Source organism: Falco punctatus, assembly GCF_963210335.1.
Source record: "Falco punctatus genome assembly, chromosome: 1".
In the NCBI taxonomy this organism is placed as follows: domain Eukaryota; kingdom Metazoa; phylum Chordata; class Aves; order Falconiformes; family Falconidae; genus Falco; species Falco punctatus.
Window position 1 is genome coordinate 108,817,044 of NC_137580.1, and position 24,748 is coordinate 108,841,791.

Here is a 24,748-nt window from a genome sequence, read left to right on the forward strand (position 1 = left end):
GACAGAAGGAAGCTAGTGTCACTCATTACCAGAAAAATACAGAATGGAGTTTAGGGCTAGAAATAGGTTTCTCAAAACACTGATTTGCAAGGACAAATGGAAACAGCTATATCTTATCTAAGCACTGAATAACAGAAAATTGAAGCATTGACAAGGAGAGAAGATGGTCTACATAATAAAAGGGGTTTTAATTAGAATAATAGGTTGAAACTGAGACAAGGAAAATGTATCCTGAGAAGATGATCTTTCTATGGGGCACATATGATATGTGTTTGCCCAAAGAACTCCCTTTGGAAACAGTAGAAGTTTCAAACTTCAGCCCATCTAAGCAAATGTATCCAGAGCCATCCTGACTGCAGCGATGTGGGAGCTGCAGGTTTTAGCTCTCATATTTTGGTGAAACCAAGTATCTGAGGGTTTCTTTCAACTGGTAGATGTTCACCTTCAATTCTGCTTCACTTATTTCCCAGAAAGAGCTTGACAAAAAGTGGAAGGAGCCTGCAGGGAGTTTATTTTGTCATAGTTAGTGAGCATCTCATATGCTGCGATAGTTGATGCAAAGTTTAACTTTCAGAGTAAGGCCTGATAGTGGGTGAATTTTTATTCCCCTCATGTTATTTACAGGTCTAACCAGATCTTTGGGTGGAGAAGGAGAAAGAACTATTCCCCAGATTTAGAGAGATGAGACAGATAAAAATCTTTTCCTTTTAAAAAGGGGGGAGGTTTGATGTTCTTAAAATCAAATGACTGAACCACTGTTCAGCCTGAAATTATTATAACATTAAGGTTCTTCCCCAGTTTTGATGATCACCCTCCAAAGACTCCTTGAGTCAAACAGTAGCAGTACAGACTCGAGCAAAAAAAAATCTAGCATATAGGTGGGGCACACTTTCTTCACGGTGTATTCCTTGAGGCATTTTCATATTGCTTAATTCCTCTGCACTGCTAAGCATTACCAGAAACTATGCACCACAACTGAAGATTTACTGAGGGTACAAACTCAGGCTGAAATAGTTGGAGAACAACCCTGACCTAGTTGGGACTGTGAGGCTCAGAGCAACCAAGCAAAGTTTGTACTTTGAAGACCTCAGCGAAGTGTTACATGTTGTTTCACCCAGCAGACGTGGTACCCTCCTGGTGACTGTGAAGTGAGAACCAGTAGAAGTAAAACCTGCCTGTCTCATGGTCTTAAAACTGGTTTTCCTCTAATAGAAGCTTCAAAAGATGCATAGCCATGTGAGCCTCCCCTACTAACTGTGCATAGCCTGTGACCTACAGTACCAGCAGACAGAATATGTGCACAGGACAGGGACAAGAAGAAGTACCCAATACCCTGCACATCTATAGAGTGCTGACTGGTAAAGCTTTGTAGGTTTGCACTGTTACTTTTTGCCTTAGGAGTGGCAGCGAACCCTAACAGTAGTACAGATACAGGAAAAGAGTGAGAGAGTCATTCTTCCCATCACTTATTATTATCTTGTCCTTAAGTAGTCCCCTGTAACTTTGCCAAGAGAAAGGGTAACTATGACCTGAAGTCAAATACTGATACCATTTATATTAAATAGATTTTTACAGCACTTACTTCAGCTCATTCATGACTGAACCCACCCCTTAGTAGGGAAGTGGCCACAGGTGCAGGAATTAGAGAGATTCAGGTGGAAGTGAGTGCGCTCTCAGGTGGAGAAAGACTATAATAAGGGACGAAGGGAGATAGTTTTGTTTCTTTGGCAAGAGGCTGGGGGGAGGAGGGGGGGGGGTGGGAGCTGAGACAGGCTTAGGCTCATTTCTGTTCTCTTGGCGTATGTGTTAGAGTAGCCTCTGTGAGCTCTAGTTATGTTCAGCAGGGCACTGCTATGTTCGGTGCTGCTCAGATGCAGAATATAAATGTTTGTCTTTCCAAACTTTGCTGTAGAAAGGAAAGTGGTAGCAGAGACAGACTGAGGAATACCATGAGCACTGTTGCTCGTTGATAGGCAGCAGTCTCAGGGCATCAGTACTGCAGCTGGAGAAAGCTGCTTGAATTGGGTCCAGAAAATGTAATTTTGGAGGAACACGAGATTATTAGGTTGCCTGGCTATTGGGTAACTTTGACAGTCCCAACAATAATGCTATTCCTTCAGTGCATTAGGCTAATCTCCCTTTGGATTTTTGCCTGAGTGAAAGAATAAGCTGCATAGTGACATAGTTGCAGGGAATACGCTTGTGATGGAGGCTCCAGTAACTTCTCTATCCTTCTATGAATGGAACTGTTCTTTCATGGCAGGAATCTCTGGGGAATAAAATCTCTGGGCGTATATGGTATGCAAATATGCATAACAGTATTGCTAAAAAGGCTGACCTGTCCCTGCAGTCTAGACTCTACCAACTGATAAGTGATATCCCAGTGTCTTCCTGGTACGATTTTCCACAAAGCTGTCTCCTGTTAGGTGATAGTCAAACCCTTACAGGCTAATTCATTTCTCTGTTGCTCAGCTGCACAAAACAATCTTGTACCTCACATTTTATGAGCATAATATTGAAATATTTGCAAGTGCTATTCAGTTGTCTGGAGCAACGTGAAAAGCTCTTCAAATGCGTGTAGCAGCACACAGATATGATCCTAGAGTAAGTTGTAACTTTGGAGGAATGAGGAGAGCATTGTATCAGAGAGAATGTTGCTGAAACTATGTACTTGAAGAGCAATCAGGAATATGCTATTTTAATTCTGCAGGCTGCAGTCTCAGAATCTGAAAGTGTTTGTTACTAGTTACTTGGGATATAGCATGATGTGTGTTTCCAGAAGCGTTAGCACGGTAAGAAACTCAGTACAGACTTTTGCTGATCTGCAGGGTCCCTTCTTTTTCAACCCTCAGAGTAAGAATAGCTAAATAAATAGTGAGAAATAGAAAATGTTATGTTGAAATAACATAATCTATAAAACAAGGAACAATTTGGTGAAAAGTCAAGCATAATTATTTAAAAAGCCTAAATCATTTACAGGACTGACATATCTAATGTGGGGAAATGCTGACATACATATTAGAGGAGGATTTGTTTCATCTGGGATGATACTTGTACTGAAATAATGTGAAAACAGAAAAGCAACCTTTAAAAAGCAATGTGCATCTCTTTGAATTCAGATAGAATTCTATGTGATTAGACTTCCATTCTTTTGTAGGGGAGACTGGGAAACAGTAACACTGATCTATTAATAGTTGTGGCGTTATTTTTCCCTTACAAAGTTTGTGTGAAATGCCTTGTGAAGGGAAGCACTAAGGATCAAGGTCAATCTATCAATTCAAGGTGGGATGATATATCTTTCTTTCTGATAGAGTATTTTCTAGGAACATAAAAAAAAAAGATCTGGTGCAAGAGAGACAACTGACTGCTTATCATAACTGACTGAAGAGAAATCAGTTACACAAAACCTCTCAGTGCTGGGAAGTGACTGTACCAAAAAAAACTGACTCCTAAAATCAAGAGGTCAATATTAGCAAGCAAGCCAGTAAGATCAGGAGAGCTTTGCCTTGCTATAGCGTCACCCCCTGTGGAATGACTGCAGCATTTACACGCTTGAAACAAACGATTGGCAGTAAAGCACCTTTTCTGAGCTCTAGTTGAGGTAGCACTATGACCATACTGTTGTGATCTTCCTATTCTCTCCTACTTCCTTCCTTCTCACTATCTGGCTAAAGGTTAGCTGGAAAAACTATGGGAAAATGATAGTATCTCATCCATCTTATCACACCTTACAGAAGTACACCTTCATGTGGTTTTTCAGCATAAACTATACTACTAGCATTAAATGCATACACATTCTTTTAAAGCCATAGTCTCTACGGGTTATCTTGTGGATTCTTCCCCCAACAGACCAACAAGTCTACATACTTTTCCACAGAAACAAAAAGAATTTAAACGCACTTTTTCCACAGTGAAAAGTCATGAAAGACTCTTGTGAATCAATTAAACATTATGCTCAGGAGAATTGGGCTGCTACTGGTAGTTGGCATGCAGTGTTTTAATACTTAGGCTGTGGATTATTTTTAAGGAGCTCGGGGGATGGAATGCTGACAATAAGTAATTTACAATTATCCTTGCTGTTACCTGTTAATGTTAAAAATGCTTTTTAGATGATGGCTTTTCCCCTTAGTGATTCCCTGTTGGTGTACTGAAAATCACAGAATTAAACATAAAATTGAAAAACTTCTAATGCAAGTTTGACTGGGATAATGTCACGTAATAGCAGAACAGAAAATGCAGCTCTGACTCACTGATGTCAGATGGCAGATCTCCAAATGTTCAATCCCTCCCATCTGGGGTTTCCTTCATCTTGTTCATTTTAGTTTCTAGTGAGTCTAGCACTTGCTCAAAAAACAGAATAATGAATGCCAAATAGGGCTTCCGCTGCTTATTTGTACTGTGCAGACTATCCAAAGCTAATGTTTTCACATAATTTTTCATAAGAGATGCACACCTAGTTATTAATATTCCTGACCTTTATGGCATCTCTGTTAGTAACCGAAGCAGCTGGTAACTGTTGTAAAACCCTATAAAATGGTCTGCATAGTCATGATAGACCCTATTGCAAAACTCTCTGTGGCTTCTGAAAAATGCTAGCCTTGTCAGAAATCTCAGGGTGGAGCAGGTCTGGGATCATAAAGGTTAAGCAGGTTAATGATTAAAACTATAAGAAAATGTTTGCACAGATGTGACTTACTGTAGGTCTGCCTCTCATTTCCTGACTTTTAAGTCTGCCCTTAAAAATAGCTCAGTTCAGGCTCACAACACTGATGAGTAGCATGTGATGTCCTTATCTGTTTTTCAGGAGGATTAGCTAGAAACAGTCTGGGCTCATGTTTCCCAAATCTGACAATTGCACAGAAAAGGCCACACTTAGGTTTAGTGAGTCAAGGCTGTCCTTGGAACAAGAAGCTGTTAATACAGAACAGGCAGGATGAAGTGTAATTCTCAAGCGTGTGAACTGTTACAGCTCATACAGTCTTCTACACCTTTTCATAGGCAGGTTTGAAACAGGGCTCTGACTCTCTTGCTGTAGCTTGTCCCAGTTTTTCTTTTTGGATAACTGCCACTACATTATAAATAGACCACACTGCTAGGTCCTATGTTCTGCTAAACCACACAGATCTGGGTGCTTTCAGATATAGCTGCTTTCTGAGTTCAAAGTACTGCTTGCTGCCAAACTCATTTTCTCTCCTTAGCAAAAGAATCTCTTAAGCAGTCTTTTACTGTGGTTGATATGAGAGTTAAAGCAAGAGTCCTCAAATGCACCTTCACCCAGATTTAATCTAACTTTGCCTGTTTTCACATTTCCATCCTCAGAGTGACTTCAGTTAAACAGTCCCTCACAGTTTGTGTTGAGAACTAAGCTGATGTTCTCCCAGGCGAGATTAAATGGCAGTATCCAGTCCTTATTCCAGGTCATTAGAACAGCAGGTAAGAGACCGTCAAAGCCGCTGACTCTAGATTGTAGCATATTAGTTTAGGCAGAGTTGTTTGACAAGATGTGAACAAACTTTCCTGGTACAGGGTTTGGAATGTATCGCATAAATTTGTGTCAGGCAAAGCTGGATGTGTGCTCAGCACATCCAGCCAAAGGTGTCCCCTAATGCCAAATCAAACTCGCCTAGGCATGGCCCGTTTCACCATGCTGCTTGTGGGAAGCTGATTCATTACCAGAAAGTGTAGTGCTCCTGCTATTTCATGCAGTAGATTTGAGGCAAATGTAACACCCAGTAGTCCTGTTTTTAAAGATGTCTACTTGATGAAGAGGAGGAGTTTACCTGCAGTTTGTAAACAGATTTTAAAGCCATATTCTTCAGATTAAAATTTCTGGTTGGAGGTCTTAGTATCCTAAGATATTCTGTGGGTTTATTTCCAAATTTTTGATCTACCTCCTACCAAGAAAACCCAAACTTGACTCTTTCTTCCGTTGCCTACAGCTGGAGAAAGATTCTTGTTTTGCTGGCCTACATGGTTCCCCTTAAACTTCCATCTATCCATCAGGTAAAGGAAAGACCAGCAGCTCGAAGTACATCTCTTAGGCCTAACTGCAAAGTTTCAAACATGCTATTTCTGATGATAATGGAAAGACTCTATAAAAAGAGCATAAGAATTTATGGTCACTTGTCTGACATGTCACAAAACAGAAGTCTGCATTAACCATTGCTCAACAGCTCAAAACTAGCAAAGCTGAAAAATGCAATTCCCAGTAGCTGGCACAGCAAGAAGTAACACCAGTACTGTTTATGCGAGACACACCTGTTTGTACTCTCGCAGACCCAAAGGGTACGCATTCATCAAAAACCATTATAGATCTCAAAAGATCTAAACATGCCCACTGTGTTTTCACTGACTTTATCACCGTGAAAGTGTAAGATTTTCTAAGGCCATTTCTACTTTTTCCAAGTAATAGCTAAAATTTTTGCTTTCTGGAGCACTCAGCATGATTGTTTTCTCATTTTTGCTTTGTGCTTTCTGAGTAGTTCCATAACACATAATAAACTAAACATGACATAAAGGGATGTAATTTACAACCCAAATGCATGTGCATAACCATTTTCTTTTGAAAACAGTATGTAAACTGCAGAGCAGTGATCGTTTTAGATATTCTACTGCTGCCATTAAGTCATCCGTGAGCAACTCAGCTTTAGTAATATTTCAGTATATAATTATTGCGTGTGTGTGTGTCATCCCACTTTGGCAGCTATGAAGTAAAGAGTTTGTTGTCTAGCAAGTTTCTCTCTGCTCCCTAATTTCAGATGTAGCAAACCCTGTAAGGCTGCAGTACTCCAGCACTGTACTTACCTGTGCTTTCCAACGCTGAGCAAACCGGATGACTGAAGAAGGGTGGTTTTGCGTTTTTAGGATAGTTCTGAGCTTGAGTATAGTTTTACTGATTTGGCAGATTAGCTTCTTTGGATGTTGTCGCCAGTGTCAGTGGGCCCCTACTTTGAACTTCATTCGTACAGTTCTGAGACGCTTTGTCTATACCGAAATGCAAGTTTCGTAAGCGGGGTAAGTTCTCTGGGAGCTTCTGTGGGTGTTTGGTGTAGGTGTAATGCTTTTGTAGAGAGTGAAAACTTCAAGAGACAAAGACTAAACCTATCTTTCAAATGGAGAATGCTTTTCTGTTGTCCTTGTTTCTTTCTGATTTATCAATCTGTTTTTCTCCTGAGCCGTGCCACGCTGACTCCTTCAGAAGTCATTCAGAAGTGAAGAAAGATAGACCTAATTTTGTTCATGTTTGTCAGCCTGATGCACTGTTACATTTCCTAATTTCTGTGCCAAGGGGATCTGAAATATACTATCATAGAAGCTAAACAAATAATACATTCATTTTCCATTGAAAGTTTCAGTTACTGTAGTGAATGTTGAAAGTAAAATATCTAGGCTAGTAGAATAGTTTTTATTTCAACTCAGTAAAATTTATTCTTTTTAATTAGGAGACAGGCAGGTAAATAATCTTAAAGTATTTTCCTCAGGGAAAACCATTTCTTTTCACAGGGTCTTTTAAAATTTCTGTTAGGAAGAACCTTCATAGGAAGGAACAAATTACTTGCTAAGAATAAAATAACACCTGATGTCTACTAATGCTTCTCAGAAGTGTAAAAATTTTACAGAAAGTTGAAACTCTTTCTAGCAAGCGTAACTTTATGCTGATAGGATTCATATACCATAAATAATGCACAAAAGTCAAAACGAAGTTTTGTCGTATTTCCCCTCAGGGAGGGGATTTCTGCTTTTTATGAGCTGTTAAGAATTAGGTTGTAGGTGCTGGAAAGCATAGTGGTCTGTACTATGGATGTTCGAAGGATCCTGGGGATGAAACCGCTGTTAGTAGTCACTTCCTCTCCTCTGCCCCTAAGGAAGAAAAGACCTTTGTCCCATGATATCACAGCTGAGTATTTCTCTTGATTTGTAGGATTCTCTCTTTAGCCACTTTGTTTATACTCTTATTGAGCTACAGAGATACTGATATGTATGACTTTTTCTTGTTCTCAGATAAGCACGAGGTAAGTCTGTGGTGGTGTGTGAAGTGTCACTGTAGGAGTGGAAGAGCCCCATTCACCATTACAGACAAATGCCCTTTTCTTAGCCCCAGCACACTGGAGATACTAAGTCCTCAATGTCCTCAGAATCCCCTTCAAAGTAATTCTTATTACTATAAATCAATGCAGTGTCTTTGTCTCACTGCCCACTTCAAATAAGCCACTTCTCTGGTGGCCTGTAAGTAACAATTAACTAAATAATGGGAGCAGAAAATAGGTACAACAAAAGAAGAAACTCCATATCAGGTTACATGAGCTACACTACTTATGATTTGATATTCTTCAGACTGTCATGCTATTTTTCTCTGTATGTCATAGATTACAGAAAATGATAGTGCACTGGAAGATGACGATGAAAGCCCTAGCTTAGTTTTCGTCTAAGCATGCAATTAATCGTGATTAAAAATGAGAAACAGATGCTACCTCAGCACTGTAGCAAGGTACTTCTACTGTTGTGCCTGCAGTGATTCTCTTCCTTTAAAGTCACTTCTTTTGAGAAGCTATTTAATGCCCATCTCCCTTTTATTCTAGTCAACTTATATTTGATTTATGTCAAATACCATATTTGCCTCTTCCTCTGGATGGGAAATGTCTTTGCTCATAAACTGCTGTGTATTCTTAAAATACTTGGTAAGAAGTAAATAGCAGAATTATTTATGAACTAAGCAAGACAATAGTAATTTGTTTTAGCTGTGTTAAGATTATATGTTTATCAGTGTATTCACTGATACAACATGTGTCTGAAGACTACCTGAGTTGCATTTTCAAAGGCATAGATAAATCCCTTTTTCCTACCTTGAATATGTAATATCCAAGTTCAGTTCTTTTGTGCATTTACTGCAGTGAAAGCTACGGTGTACTTTGTATGTAAGTCTACTACGTAAATCATGTTTGCCCTTTATAAGTTAATTCTGTGAAAGTTGTGATATGAATTCTTAGGAAATACATCCAAACCAGGCATATATCTGAGTTGCACTAGTGTGAATGCTTCTACCAATGGTAGAAAACAGAATAAAAATTTATTTTCATGCCTGTTTTTAAGCCAACATTTTCAAGGTAAGGAGTAGTTTCCAATATTCCAGATTTCTGTTCCATTTAGTGACAAGAAATTACAGCTGTACTTACATGTGTTTGGGCCCTGTAAATTCTGTTTTCTGTACTTGGGATTCAAAATCTGCCACACTTAAACATTTGCTGTTTATGCATTAATGGATTTTTCATTCCAATATTAATGTATTTTATATGCTTGTCTCCTCTTCATCCCAGGTGTCGTGTCTTTACAAACACACTTCATGTCTGCTTTCTGTATCTTGATACTCCCATAATGAAGACATTTAAGGCACATTGACAACCTTGTGACGGGAGTAGAAAGTTTGTGTGTACATTTGTCACATTAAGGAAAGTGGAGGTAGGAGAAGAAAAATGTGTAGTGCATTTTGTTCAGACTTGCAGGCAAGTGATTTTTATCATTTGTCCTTGGGCATGGAAGGCGCTCCCCTGATTTCCTTGGGAACGGGTCCAGACCTTGTAAAACTTGCTATTTTTATGTTCAGTGAGTTTTAAAGTATCCTGAATTCACCTTCTCACTTTCAAATTATCTTGGTGTCTTAAAATGGTGCCCTTGAGTATTATATTGAGAAATAGGAAGATAGTTATTCATTATTACTTACAGAATTAATGTTGTGGGTGTTTATAACCAGATAACATGCATTAAGATCCTTTTGTGTCATGTGGTGCTGATTGTTCCTATCCTATCATGATTTTGTTTCTTTTTCCCTGAAGAAATGTTGAGAAATGTCACCAGGACACAAAAGTCCTTGATGTTATTCATGTGATTGTTTGTTCAGCTGAGCTCAGCCTGGGCATTGTATTCAGAATCTATCTGTTGCTTTTGCTATTCTAAAGCAGTGAAAAGTTTCAGGGCTTTTTCTGTGTTCAGTACCCTTCACATGTGGAACCTTCTTTCACACATTGTATCTGTTGCACAGATCTTCCTGGAATTTACCACTTTTCAGAAGCTGTCTTGGATAAGAGCAGACTACTTAGATTAACTGTAAATATGCACAAACTTTAGGGTGACTTGTGAAAGTCAATGTGTTCTTGTTTCTCTGAATAACATCTACTATCATTGTGATTGACAGACTCCCTTCAGTTTAATTTAGGTGCATGCTTGAATTTATGGTTCCTTTGGATTTATGGTATCACTTTTAATGGCACTTTTCTTAGGATGCAATTTAATCAGTCATGAATATAACCCTGCAGCCTTGATGCATAAAATGGTGTTTATGTGCCTAATAACTGAAAAATGAGAAAATTTTGGGGGAAAAAATAATCAAAATTTGTGTGCTTACATTTGAAGAGACAGTGGAGAGGCAATTTGGTCACTACTTTCTTCAAATGAACAGGAGTTAAGTAACTGTGAATCTGTCTACTACAGAAACATGATTAAAGATAACAACGAAATTATTCCACTAATGGGCAAGAAAACAAATCCATCTGGTATTCCCCCTTCAAACCAGCAAGAGAAAAAGCCAACTGAAAGCACTCCCACAAAGAAAAGGTAGGACTCTAGCTCAGTTTAAACCACTAAAACTCCCTGTTTTATGTCCATAGATATTTGCACTGAAATACCACTAGCATCTTTATTCACGCTGCATGTATGAATGAGAGAGACCTGATGAACCCAAGGTATCTTCAAAACACCATATGCTTATGCTGTTTAGAAGTGGAAGAGTATCCTGGTTAGGCCGACATATGATACATTTACCCTAATGGGACAAATATTTAACCCCTATCCTAGAGATACTACAATTTTAAGTTTGTGTCTCGTATCAGCTGGGCTTTCTGCATCTACTCTGTATACTTGTATAAGCTTACAAGAATGTGGTCTAATGATGGTCAGTGTTTCAACAGTAGAAGGTAGAGTGATCTTTTCTAATAGAGAATCATGTGGCAGGGTACACAAGGTTTTGTGCAAGAGATGCTGGCCTGAAAAAAGGGAGCATTTAAAACAGCCTCATGTGGGAATGTGACAGATCATGAAGAGGCAGAGGTGAATTAGAAAATGAGGGCTGGTAGAGCAGGAGGTTTGAAAAATTCTGTCACAAACAGAAACCTTAATTCACTCTGTTTTTCATTATTCTGATTAGCAAGACTTCATTATTATATAAAATTTTCACTTTCATAATTTATGATAGAGAATTAATAAAAGGATTAAGGGTTTGTATTGAATATGAATGGGGAAATACAAGCAGTAATTCATCCCTGCAACTATGCTATTGAAGTCAACTAAGTTACTGTAGAGCAAGGATGATTTTTCATTCATAAACTTTTCACTCTGTGGCTAATTAGTGGCTATTATGGCAATTTTTGAAACTCTGAATGCCTAGGCAATTGCAGATGTTCTGACATTTGTAGTTCTTAATAATCAGAGGACTCACTTTCCACAGAAATGGTGTCATTAGTTACTTGAGACCCACTGCCTGGATGGCCCAGTTCGTCTTTCTGTCATTAAATTAAAAAATAGAAGCTCTTTGCTTGCAGAAGGGGGAGACAAGGTGGTTGAACAGCTCACAATACACCCAGTACTTCAAAAAGGGGCAATTCCATGGAGGATTGTGTAGTTCTAACAAATACTGGCAGATACTACCCCTCAATTACTTAAGTTCATATCTCACATTCAGTTTTGTGGCATCACTAACCGTAACCTTGGGGTTTTTCCCACCTCTCAACCAAAAGCTCAGGGTGTGGCCGACAACATTCCTGTAATATAAGGAACGAAATCACGTGAATTTTAATGCAGAGGTTTAACGTGTTCTATTAATTATATGTTTCTATGCTGCTGTTCTTCTGTTGCTTCAAAATGCTTCCTTGTACTGTGCCACTAAGCAGCTAGTGCATTTCCATGGGTGGCGTTTCTGACTTGACAAAATGTACTGGCAATATGTACTTTCTCAAAAGACGACAACTTCCCCTTCTTGAAGGTCCTGGTATTTGGGTGGACTAACAGTATATAATTAAGTACAGGAAAACCAACAGGCAGGCTGGGAGGAGTGCTGCCAACGTTGTCAGCGCCTGATTATGTTTGTGGGCAATGTTCTGAGAGTGTGCACTATGGCCACGTAAGCACTTGGGTATTTGTTGGAAGCTGTCCGCTTGCTTTGCATGATGTCTTTTGGGTTAGTTCCCCCACCACCACCACCGTGGTATTCCCAGATAACCTGCATGCCAGGATGGGTTAGGTGTGTCAGCTTCCAAAAGAGCGTCTACTTCATAGCTGCTGTACATCTATTGGATGCCAAAATCTTCAGCATGAACACACTGTTGGGAGAGCAGGAGCTGCTTTCAGACACATCAGCCTGTAGGGCACCATCCCTTCCTGGTGCTGAGCCAAGAGCAGGTGAGCTGGTCCAGCAAAGCCTAGAGCTTGGCACTTCTGGCTTTATGGAGGTTCACTGTGGCCTCCAACAGATGTTTGCCTGTTGGGACAGCTCCTGCACTTCATGGTCAGGGAATGCAAAAAAGCAGGATGAACCCATGTTTTTTCTACTCCTTAGTCTGGCTGCCAAGTCCAGGCCCCAGTGAAGCAACAGTGATTTACAGCAGCTGGCACAAGTGATGGCAATGGCCCTGTTTCTGTCTGGGTTTTTCCTGTATTCTGAAGAGCAGCCCCTGCTAGGTAATGTCAGGGACACAGTCCTACTAACCTGAAATGGCATTTTATTTGCTGCCTCCTTAGAATACATTCACAGGCACATCTCAAATGTTAAAAGGTCATGTAAGTTTAAACAACAACGCACAGTGAAGTAACACTTGGGTCACCAAGCTACTGGAAAATGAGATGAAGTAGGGCTGTTGGATCATGCTGTCTTTAGCAGACATCAACAGATTGTTCAGTAGTGTCCTAATAATATATTGCATTTTAGCATCAGTATGAATACTTTAACAGGATTCTTCGGGCAAGATGCAGTTAAAAATAAGAAGTACCCTACAGACTAAACCACAAATACTAGGTGAACTGGAAACATTTTCCAGGTGACTACTGGAACATTTTAGAAATGTGAGACAGTTTCTGAACAATAGGCCACATGGGACTCACTACGTCCACCACCACTGAAACTCCTTTGTCTTTGGTGAAATGTAGCAATGTTTTAATGAGATCTAGTAATACCAAGCTATTTATTTTTGCCTTTTAACTCTGCAGACTTTAAAGGGCAAAATCTTCCTATTCTTATCACATTCCTTTTTCTGTGTTTCAAATTTTTCAAATAAATAATTATTTATAGGGAAAAGAAGTAGGTTAATGTTATGTACTGACTGGCAAGATTACAAATTCAACCCTGGATGATGGAAAATCCTGATGTCATTTAACATGTGACATTTCAAACTGTCTGACTTAATGATTTTCACTGCTGATGGATCTGAAATGATCCATTCTGATGGCTCCTGGCTGAAGAAATAGGGACTAGAATGCAGTAGATTAAAAAGCATATGCATATGTGTGTGGATATGCATACATGTATGGCTGTTCAATAAATGTCTGGTGTTGCATTTAACTATTTGCACAGAAGTTGGATACAAGGCTGTTTTTAGGCTGCTGGAGTAGCTGCTTAGACATGTCAGGATCTGATGCCATGTGTCCTAAAAATATCTTGGGATCTTTTGTCCATCTGCCAGCATGAAAGTGCTGGGTGCAGTGCTGGAGGTTGGGATCCCCTGAGGGGAAAGTAGATAAGCCTCTGTTCCAGTGTCCTGTTAGGTATAATGCCAGAAAATCTAAATTGTCAACCTTGTCCTAGGTGTGTACGTGTAGTGCTTTGCTTATTTTATGGTTGAGCTTGCTTTTTTTACTAATATTTTTGTAAATGCGCTGTGTTCAACAGTTCACACTTTTTTCTGGAGATTGATGGTTTTGAAAGCAATGCAACTCCAAATAATACGTCTCCCCCTGTGTTTTCAAAACCAATGGATTCAAATATTCGTCCATGGTAAGTTATAGATGTATGTGCAATAGTCATATTGCAAATATATCTTTTTTCTTTTCAGCAGCAACTCCTTATTTCTCCTTAGACTTCAGAGCTAATATGTCACATGGTTTTTCATAGCTTTTGGTCACTTCAAAGACAGAAGTCTATTGGAGGTCAGTTGTTGCTAGATGATTTCTCTTTATCTACTGCTGTCATTTACACTGAATCAATCCGGCCTTAGATTTGAATAAATTTAGAATCAGTCCAGTCTTTTTTTTTTAATTTTAGCCTCTTATTTATGATACATTAGGACAAACTCCACACATCCATTTGTGTATTTTCTGCTGTGTGAAGACCACAGCTTAATTTAGCAAACCCACCCTATTCCCAGCTGTGTGCTGATGTCCTCTCTTTATTGCTCATTAACAATCAACATGGAGATGCTAAGTTTGAAATATTCAAAGGCAATGATTTATGCTGAATGAATGGAGAAAAATTATGACTGGGAAGAATGCACTTAATTTTAAAAAAATATGTGGGGTACTAACAGCCAATAACTATATGGAAAATATGCATCAAATCTAACATAAATATGTATCATATCTAGCATAAGCCCAGAGCGGTCAAATGTTCTTGTGCCTCATGGATGTCTTGTCAGCTTTTAGGAATTAGCTGACAGTCCCGTTTTGGTTTCAGAGGAGAAGTATCCAAATTTCTCCCTCTCATTCAGGGACTTACCTGCACAAGACACACATACGCTTTGTCACCAGATTCCTCACGGTTTTCTGCAGAGAAGTGACAGACTGAATAAGAATGGACTTTGAGCTACCAGCTTTATTTCAAAGGGAAGGGAATATCTGCAGAGCAACGCTAAATCCTTGCGTCACTGTCCATATGTCTGTTTTCTCAATAACCAATAGTTCAGGCTCCCTAAATTATTAACCTGAGGCAGTTTATCAAATCTAAACCTTATAGAAAACAAAAATACAAGTAAGAAAACTCATAATAAATTATTTTAAGTCAGATCTGCTTTTAGGAATGTCTGGAAATGATGTACAGTGATTACAAAACACCAATGCCACTGAAATCCTTTAAATTTATTACCTAAATACTTATTTAGGGCCCAGTCCTCAATTTCTGTTAGCTGAAGTTTCCATTCAAGTCAGCTGCAAAATGCTTTTGAGTTGCCTACAGTGTACTGTGTAGTAAATCTTTAGGTAAATCACTTCCGTTGTGTGTTTGCAACCTAAACGCTGTTACTGATTTAGCACTTGGTTTGTGGCAGATGACAAATTAGGCACGTGAAAAGGAAAAGTGTAAGCCTGAACCATTCAGGATAATGCATAAAAAGCAGTGATCATTAAAAAAAATGAAAAAACTTCCCACAGTTTCATGATCTGTAACAGTAGAACACAAAACAGGTTGCTTTCCTAGTGATTTTTAAAAATATAATAAAATCCTGTGGATCTCTTCATTTTTAGCACTCACTTTAAAATTCACAGGGGAGATAAAAATGATAGAATTAAAAAGCACAATGTCAAATGTGACTAATTTCAGCTCTACTGTAGATACTGCTTCCTAGTATTGGCTGATTCTTCATGCAGTTTGCTAAAATGTCTTCCAGTATCTTCCTGACTTAGCACTTAGGCTTTTCTGTTTTCTGTAGTGCATCTGCAAATGGAGAAGATATGGACTCCCCACAGTCTCTTCAGGATGATGCAACTGAATATAGCCCCAATGTAGACAGCTGTTGGTGAGTGGAGACATGACGTATTTCTTAATACATTTTTGATGGATTAAGTCTATGGTAGCGTAGATATCAACTATGCCATGTTTTAGAAATAAGTTCATATATTTCTGATTCTTCAGGAATTAAATTTTGAAATAGACAACTCTAACCTCTGCTTTTCTCAAATCTCAAATTTAGTGTGAGGATTCTTCATTGATGATGTCTGTTTCCTAGACGACAACACAGAACCGAAACACCATGCACAACTAGGCATGAGCTAGGAATATTTCTGATAGGGGGAAAATATTAAATCATTCTTATTCCACAATAATGCATGATTAGGAACGCTGTGTAAGAACATAGAGGTTAAAATTTTTCTGCTGTGAGAGAGATGGGTGCAGCTGGAGATGCAGCATCAGGTGACTTCAGACACTGAAGTCAGTGAGTTGTGGACAGATAGAGAGGCAGACAAGTATTTCTTAGCCTTTGTTCTAGGAGAATGGATAAACTGGAAAAAATGCAAAACAAAAAACTCGGAAAATGTACATTTTTATTATAAAACTCCTTCTCAATAGCCACTTACCTGCAAATAAGCAATCTGCAGAAACATTCTGACATCCATGCCAAGATATATATGGAAGCAGGGCAAGTATAGGTAGTCTGGGGCAAGTAGTTGTATTTATTTTTCCTCTTACATAGAAAATAAAACACAGTAAATTTAATCAGCAGCTTCATTATTATTTCTTACAATTCAGTGCCAACATATCACAAGGACCTGAGCAGACTAGTGCCCGGAAGAAGCTGAAAAGATACATATTTCGGGCAGTATCTGAGGGGAATATAGAAGAGTTGCAATGTCTGCTCGCAGAGCTAAAGGAACGATCAAACGCGTGTACAAACATGACTGTGCCAGGTAAGCTGTGGAGTTACCTGAAGGATTGTTAGCCCTTCTGGCAGCATATGTTTAGTCTTAAGCTGGGAAATATGTCTGTGCAGCAGCTACTTGCCTGTGAATTTGTGGTCATTTCTTTTGCAATGTAATGTATGCCACATTTCCTATTTCAAAGTGAAAGCCTAAGGTATTCCATCAGGCACCACCTTGCTGCCTCTGAAGCAACACTGGAGAGTATTTGTCTCCTAATTATGACACATGGAGGGTCTACCTGCACTGTATTTCTGTAGCCATACTTAAGCTAGTCTTCTGCAGCATAAGCTGATGTCTCTATTTAAACTGCAGTATAGACAGGGCTTGTGAGGTGTGCAGCAGATGTGTAGAACGGGCAAAGAAGTTATGAAAGAGTTCTGGGTCTGTCTAGAGTTAATGTGGCAGTGGGATGTCCAAAAGAAAACCCAGGTGCATTGGCTACCTTATTAATTGGTACATTTCTGAATGCATTGTCTCACAAAGTATAAGTAGCTCAAATACAAAGTAAATAGGATGGTGTAATTCTTTGGCAAATAGTTTATGTTCATATATATCCCTCAGGTTCCACCCCTAATAAACAAAAGTTTAGAATTCTTTTCCATCCACTTTAATAAATAATGATGATTAATCTCAAAATTCACTCTTGTAGATTATCTGATGAAAAAATTCACAGCTTCAGATACTGGCAAAACTTGTCTGATGAAAGCTCTGTTGAACATCAACGAAAACACAAATCAGATAGTGAATGCACTACTGTCCTTTGCAGAAGAAAATGGTATTTTGGAGAGATTTATCAATGCAGCATACACAGAAGAGGCATATAAAGGTATTGCCATCTGATACCAACTGCAGGTATATTGTTAAATACACCATCCATAAGAGTAATGTTTTCTTCAAACATTCTAATGATGGTTTAAATTCCTAAAACAACTTTTATTCTTTATCACTGGTGCTATCCATTGTAAAAAACATCATTAATGTTTCATAATGTGCTCAAGAGAGTCAACGCTAAATACTCATGTCTGTTGTTTCAGGCCAGACAGCTCTAAATATTGCCATTGAAAGAAGACAATATGAAATAACTCAGAGCCTTATAGAAAAAGGAGCTGATGTCAATGCTCACGCCCAGGGTATTTTCTTTAATCCCAAACATAAGCATGAAGGCTTTTATTTTGGTAAGTGGACATGTGATCTCTCTGGAAAAGTTAGGAAGGAATACCCAAACAATTAAGACTGTATGAAAGATAGGCAAGTGTGAATCATTACTGTAGCTAAACCTCATGTCACAAGATACAAAATGGCATAGTACTGTTAGTAAAATTAACATGCTGGTGTGCAATGTTACAAACACTCAGAAAAAACTGTAAAATACAAAAAAAAAATCATAAATGCTGGAAGTTTAATAAAATGCAACATTTGATTTTGAAGATTGTATCCAATTAATGTTCTATGCAAATTAAGCTTTTATAAAACAAAAGCTAATTCAATTAATATGTAAATGTGATTTCATATATTAAGATGCTTAACACAGTCACTTTTTTATAGTGTGATTTGAATGCTTGTAATAAAACATGAACACATGTTGCGTTTTATAATTTTGTAGGTGAAACTGCACTGGCGTTAGCTGCATGTACTAATCAACCAGACATAATTCAACTGTTAATGGACAATACCAGGACTAATATTACCTCTCAGGATTCCAGAGGAAACAATATCCTCCATGCATTAGTTACTGTGGCAGAAGACTTTAAAACCCAGAATGACTTTGTAATCAGAATGTACGATATGATTTTGTTGAAAAGTAAAGACAGAAATTTAGAAACAACAAAGAATAAAGAGGGTCTGACACCACTACAATTAGCTGCAAAAACTGGGAAATTAGAGGTGGGTATTATTTCAGTAGCCTCTAAGAGGAATTAAGTATGGGGAAAGAGTCAAGGCCAACTACGTACTCAGTGCTCTGATACATAGTTTTCTATGCTGGTGATGCTTGTACTATGTTCAAAATACAAGCAAATGTTTCTATTGCAATGTTGCTTTTACCCTTCAAGGTTTCCTCTCTAACAAAATACCCTCTCTGTACAAAATACACATGCTGTTTAAAAACAGCCTTGCTAACCCTTCTGTTGTACCGAAACTCAGAAATTCTGCGCTTGTTGCAATACTACACTTATACAATATACGGTCTTTGAATAAATTCAGAAAGCTCACTAGAACTGCTGTTATGCTACTGTAGAATCTGGCTCTGATAAATCAACTGTATTGTGGTAAAGAATTGACAATGAGATAATTTAAAAGGTAATTCAGTTAAAGGGAGATATAAAGGTGAATGCATGGAAAATTGTGCTTTCATCCTTTAGAATAACATCTCTGACAGAAAATCTGGAGGCCTTAAAAGCACTGTATTTCTTAGAGATCTGTCATCTCTAACACTGCTTACTGAATAACAGAATTACAAATACATTGATTTGCACTACCATAGAATGTGATAGTTAAAAGGTAGCTGTTTTGACATGTGTGTGTGTTCTTTCTCCTTTCACATGAAGAACACATCTGCTTACAAATGATTCTGTTAATGTTTTAGATTCTGAAATACATCCTGAGCAGAGAGATAAGAGATAAGCCTAACAGGAGCCTGTCAAGAAAATTCACAGACTGGGCTTATGGTCCTGTTCAATCTTCTCTCTATGATCTGACAGAACTAGATACCACCACAGATAATTCAGTACTGGAAATTATTGTCTATAATACGAATATTGGTGTAAGTAACCTAATTCTAATATATATATATATATATATATATGTTTCCTGGCAGTACACTCATTTCAGATGTGTTAGCCTATACGTTGGACTGAATTACTTCTAAAAGAGTAAACAGTAACTTTTGGTTCTCGGTTTTTCTATCAGGAGTAAGATGAATTTTATATGTCTGTAGATTGTCAACCATAAGCAAATATGCATTCAGCTCCTGAAACACATGCTAAGCATTTTGGAATTGGGTTTTTTTCCTGCATTTGAAGCATTAATTTGCCTTGCATGGGAACACAAATATGTCCCAGCTGGTCAGACCAAAGCTAATGTCTCATCTCCACAGAGTAGCCACTAGCAGCTGCCCAAAATAGTGCATGAGAACAGGGCAAGCAAACAGAAATACAAGAATATTCTGCCTAAAGTTATAAACTTTACTTAACAGGTACGTATTTTAGGTGTTTAGGAATGTTAGCTTTTCAAAGCCAGAATTTTACATTTGCTAAATTCATATACTGCCATAAAACACTCATAGGAAGCAAGACCAGATGTTCGCATTACTGTTTTAGCTCAATCATAATTTACTGGAGTATGGCAGGTTATCTCAGCATAGGTCAGAGTTGTCCCATTGTATCTTCTTAGATTAGGGTCTGACATATCTTTGAGCACATCTAGATGCATTTCTAGATCTGCAGGGACAGATACTGAATGAAATCCACAACACATGCCTGAAATTATCTCACTTTCCTTACAGGTGGCAAGTTCAAATCTTTATTATTATTTTTTTGACAGAATCGTCATGAAATGCTGACTTTGGAGCCCCTGAATTCACTCCTGCGAATGAAATGGAAGAAATTTGCACGACACATGTTTTTTATGTCATGCTGTTTTTATTTCCTATACAATGTAACATTAACATTAGTTTCCTACCACAGGCCTAATGAAAATGAAGTGAGTACAGCAACAGAGTCCTACCAGATTTTACTGATTTAAAATGGAATACAATTTTCTGAATTGTATTTAAAATGCTAAACCAAAACCAGCTATCAGAATATTTGGCTGTAGTGAGATCAGGTTCTCCCACATTAGGTATTCGTATCTGGAAGGAAGAGCAGTAGTAGAGAAGATAATTGTATTTGCATTTTGTGAAAGTGACCCAAAATACAAATATGTAATAAAAAGACAGGCAGTTACATTTCTGAAAGTGTGAAGAAGCTATTTTGTTTTTATTTTAAGATAGAAACTTCTCTGTTATTTCAAATTTACGTGTTAGGGGGCTGATTCTGTAAATCCACTGGGAAGAAAAATCTCACTAAAAGGAAAGAAATTGTGTAGATAGAGAGCTACATACGTGAGGCTTCCTGTTACTTTGCCTTTTACACTTCAGGTATGGAACTAGTCTTTCATTTTGGACTTGTCTTGCAGGCTCCACCTTATCCACTAGCTCTGACGCGTGGTGTGGGATGGCTGCAGTTATCAGGACAGGTGATGGTTATGTTAGGAGCAATATTTTTAGCCATAAAAGAGGTAAGACTTTTTAATAACAAATACATAAACAACATAGGTGAAGAAGTTATCTAGGTTTATGAATACACCCATGATGATATTGGCAATACATTTGGAATATCTTTATGATATGTATAATTTCTAAAAGTCTGGCACAATACATCGCTTACTCACAATGACCCTGGTTATATATTCAAATATAACTGTACTCTTCTGTGGAACAAATATGAGGGGTTTTCTTTTCAAATTCTTAAGACAGAGATGTGATATTTGATATATCATTGATGTCAAATTCCTGGCTTTAAGGACCCTGCTGAATTAGAACTTTTAATTGGAAAAAAAAGATATAATTTTTACCATATACTCTAAGTAATTAAAGCCAGTTACTAACTGTTAAATCATGCCAGAGGTGACAGAAATGTAAACTGTGAAGTTACAGCCCTATAAAAAGATTTTTAATTTTAGAAGTTATCATGTCTTATTAGTAGACGAATTCTTTTAGAACACTGATTAAATTATTTTGAAAAATAAATTTTGAGGCCTACTTTCTCTTACTACCATTTCTGTATTTTATGTATCTGTCTACATAGAGTGTAGCCATCTTTCTGCTTAGGCCCTCGGACCTGCAGTCAATTCTTTCTGATGCGTGGTTCCACTTTGCATTGTAAGTCTGTTGTGCATGTATTTTATACTATATATAAAATGCTTATCTGTGGCATGGTCACAGAGAATGTACTCCTGTAGCAGATGCTCATTTTTCTCTAGATTATCAGTTTTTAGAGAGATGGATGTAATCTTACATGCAGCTTTTCTGTAGCACATGCTAATGGTAGCATGGGTGAGTAACGATACTGGGGGTTGATGTGTACGAACCGGATTTTTTCCCCAAAGTGCAGTACTGTCTTTAGCTTGTCCTGGTGCTGTATCTCTTTAAAGCTATATATAGAGAAATGTGTTTAAGAAACCTGGTTAATAAATGTGATAGTTTCACACTCCTTTCAGCTCCTTTAGGAAGGGCAAATAGCATAAAGCTGGTTCAGCTGGCCTAGACAAAGCACAGATGATTCCCTCTCATTTCTAGCATATGACTGTATGATCAATCAAAAGAGAGGTGGCTTAACTCTTACCTTTCTTCCTCCTCCTACAACCACACTGATACCAATCTTGTGCTGCTAAGAATCTGGTCTACATCCTATCACAGCATATCACACCTTCTACTAGTGTCTTCCTTGTTCGTGGAAAATCTGTAATGATTCTAACAATTCATTAAGATAAAGCTTGAATTAAATGGCTTCTAAGATATTATTAAGAATTCTTAATGTCTTTGTGAGAAAAACCTGTATTGACCAGCTATTTTGGGGATAATAGTTGACTTTAAGGTTTAATAAATATAATCCTAATATGTTAATACTCTTATACCACATGTACTCATTTATTTAATTATAAAACTATAATGGTAATATTCATATGGAATAATAGAATGCAGTATGAAATTAGAAAAGAAGCATAAGAAGCAAATAAGTCTTGCTTTCATATTTTTCCATTGTTGGTTTTGTGCTAGTAATTTCCCTTTTACATACATGTGTTTGTTTTTTAACAGTTTTATACAAGCTTTGCTTGTGATCTTCTCTGTCTTTTTGTACTTGTTTTCCTACAAAGAACACCTCGTGTGTCTTGTTTTGGCAATGGCCCTAGGATGGGCTAATATGCTTTATTTCACCAGAGGTTTCCAGTCCATGGGCATTTACAGTGTTATGATTCAAAAGGCAAGTTTATTTTCTTTTGTTTTATCTTCCTTGTTATGATATCTAGTTGTTACGATACAATCCCAATCAAGCACATTCAGCAATTTAGAGGTATTTTATAGTCCATATTGAAATTTCTTGTCTTCAGTTTATATGTATTATTTCAGCAGAATACACTGTATAAATTCAATGGCAGAAACTAGTTTATATCTTAAAATCAACATTTTGTTATAGTAAATATGTAAGTTGGGTTTTTTCAGTTAATATCGTTCTGCTATTTAATGGTATCATACACCTACATTAATTAATATATGCATTAATGCCTATATTGTACAGAGTTAGTCACCCTTGGATAAGGCACCAGGCTCTCAGTCATTGAGATTAAAAAAAATCAGACCCAAATCTCTGGGTTTCTCACTGAGACTACAACCAGTTTACTTAATGAAAGCAATCCGATACTCTTAGATTGTACCACACCTGTACCACTGCAGAATTCAAAAGTATAAAGCTCATTATCAATTTTCATTTCTGATAAATAATTTAATTTATTTTTTAGGTCATCCTGCAAGATGTGATAAAATTTTTAGTTGTCTATATCGTGTTTTTGCTGGGATTTGGCGTAGGTAAATATTACTGGAGAAAAGCACTGATGCTCTGTGTGAGTAAAAATTTTAGCATTATTATTCATAAGAACCCTATTGTCATGATGACAGCTCATGTTGGGGTTTCTTCTGGATATTAAAAGACCTAGTTTAGAGTTTAAAACTGTCTAGAGACTTTCTGAACTGATAAGTATTTTGGCTCTTTCTCAATTTCATTTGTATGTGGGCTTTTTGCTTCCTGGTAATCTGTCATCTATTTGCTGCTGTATATGTTGCTGGGCAGCTCTAGCTCTTGATTAAGCAGTGCATTTTTAATTCTTTAGGATAAAATGTCATGTATATATAAAGCATTATTGTGATTAACATTTTCTCATGCTTTCTTCTCAGCTCTTGCTGCATTGATTGAAACTTGCCAAGATGGCAGCGAATGCCATTCCAACAGCAGTCTGGGACCTGTTCTGATGGATCTTTTTAAGCTCACCCTAGGACTGGGTGATCTGGAGATCCAGCAAAATTCAAAGTATCCTGTACTATTTCTTCTGCTCCTCATAACTTATGTTGTGTTGACTTTTGTTCTTCTCTTGAACATGCTGATTGCATTAATGGGAGAAACAGTAGAAGATATTTCTAAAGAAAGTGAGCACATCTGGAAACTCCAGGTTTGTTTGTGAGTTTGCTTAGTGAAAACAGGCTAAAATCTTTTTAGCTGTACCTATGGTAACTTGTTACGCTGACAGAAGGGGTTAGGTATTAACAGTGATAATCCCCATTTGTAATGTGTACAAATAATGGAAATAAGTAATTTTAGTATTAGCATATCATAACTTTAGATTCAACACCTATCCTAAAGGTAATCTTATGGCTTGGATTTTCAGCCTCATGCACTGTCACATACCTTTATGACTTTCATTCCAATTGATACATCACTGGGAAGGTTTGTTTCATTATCTGCCTGGAAATCTGTAACACAGCATCTCTGCTATTCTGTCCCTTCAGTGTGAACAATGCATGAACTCATTCCAGTTTCCCATACCTTATCCAAGCCTGGTCTTTTACCAAGGCTAGACAGCTCCAAGTCGCAAGCTATCATCAAGAACACAGTCGTAATTAGGACTGGAGTTGCTTTCTGTGGTGGGCAGCATCCCACAACAGGTTATATATGTCCCATGGCAGGGTGTTTCATGAAGGTTTTTTAGCATTGAACCCTAAACACTGCGTTTAGAGTGAGATTTGTTGATTCTTCTCTGAGTATGCCTTTTGCAGCAGGGCTAACAAGAAAAAGCTGTGGACTCCCTGTTTACACATGACAATAAGTGGCATGCCATCTTATTTGCTGTTGTTGGAATCAGTGTTGGTTATGGATGGTGGAGGGAGGTATGAAATGTTATAATGAAACATGGAGCCTGCAAAATGTATATGCTATGAAATCAAACAATTTTGAATAGTTAACCATACTTGTGTTACTGTTTATTGTTAATA

At 37.7% G+C, this 24,748-nt stretch overlaps 2 protein-coding genes across 3 annotated transcripts in view; both read left to right on the forward strand.

The window, feature by feature from the left end:
• Window positions 1-9,433, forward strand: part of LOC308062108 (transient receptor potential cation channel subfamily V member 1-like) — a 27,609-nt gene extending 18,176 nt beyond the window's left edge. Inside the window, exon 17 of one of the 2 annotated variants that reach the window (XM_080383079.1) lies at window positions 9,315-9,433. The gene's annotated coding sequence lies outside the window, so the exon portion shown is untranslated. Of the gene's footprint in view, window positions 1-5,319; window positions 5,418-9,314 lie in introns of those variants that run through there. The other variant, XM_080383078.1, reaches the window with a different exon arrangement.
• The window catches only part of TRPV3 (transient receptor potential cation channel subfamily V member 3), a 19,269-nt gene continuing 3,876 nt past the window's right edge, over window positions 9,356-24,748 (forward strand). The window contains exons 1-15 of the mRNA XM_080383220.1: window positions 9,356-9,456; window positions 10,486-10,608; window positions 13,931-14,035; window positions 15,681-15,767; window positions 16,499-16,656; window positions 17,318-17,494; window positions 17,703-17,843; window positions 18,272-18,552; window positions 19,253-19,429; window positions 20,209-20,367; window positions 20,842-20,943; window positions 21,513-21,586; window positions 22,523-22,688; window positions 23,224-23,290; window positions 23,657-23,928. Of these exons, the coding sequence (XP_080239346.1) occupies window positions 10,490-10,608; window positions 13,931-14,035; window positions 15,681-15,767; window positions 16,499-16,656; window positions 17,318-17,494; window positions 17,703-17,843; window positions 18,272-18,552; window positions 19,253-19,429; window positions 20,209-20,367; window positions 20,842-20,943; window positions 21,513-21,586; window positions 22,523-22,688; window positions 23,224-23,290; window positions 23,657-23,928 (2,085 nt within the window). The 5' untranslated portion in view covers window positions 9,356-9,456; window positions 10,486-10,489. The remainder of the gene's footprint in view (window positions 9,457-10,485; window positions 10,609-13,930; window positions 14,036-15,680; window positions 15,768-16,498; window positions 16,657-17,317; window positions 17,495-17,702; window positions 17,844-18,271; window positions 18,553-19,252; window positions 19,430-20,208; window positions 20,368-20,841; window positions 20,944-21,512; window positions 21,587-22,522; window positions 22,689-23,223; window positions 23,291-23,656; window positions 23,929-24,748) is intronic.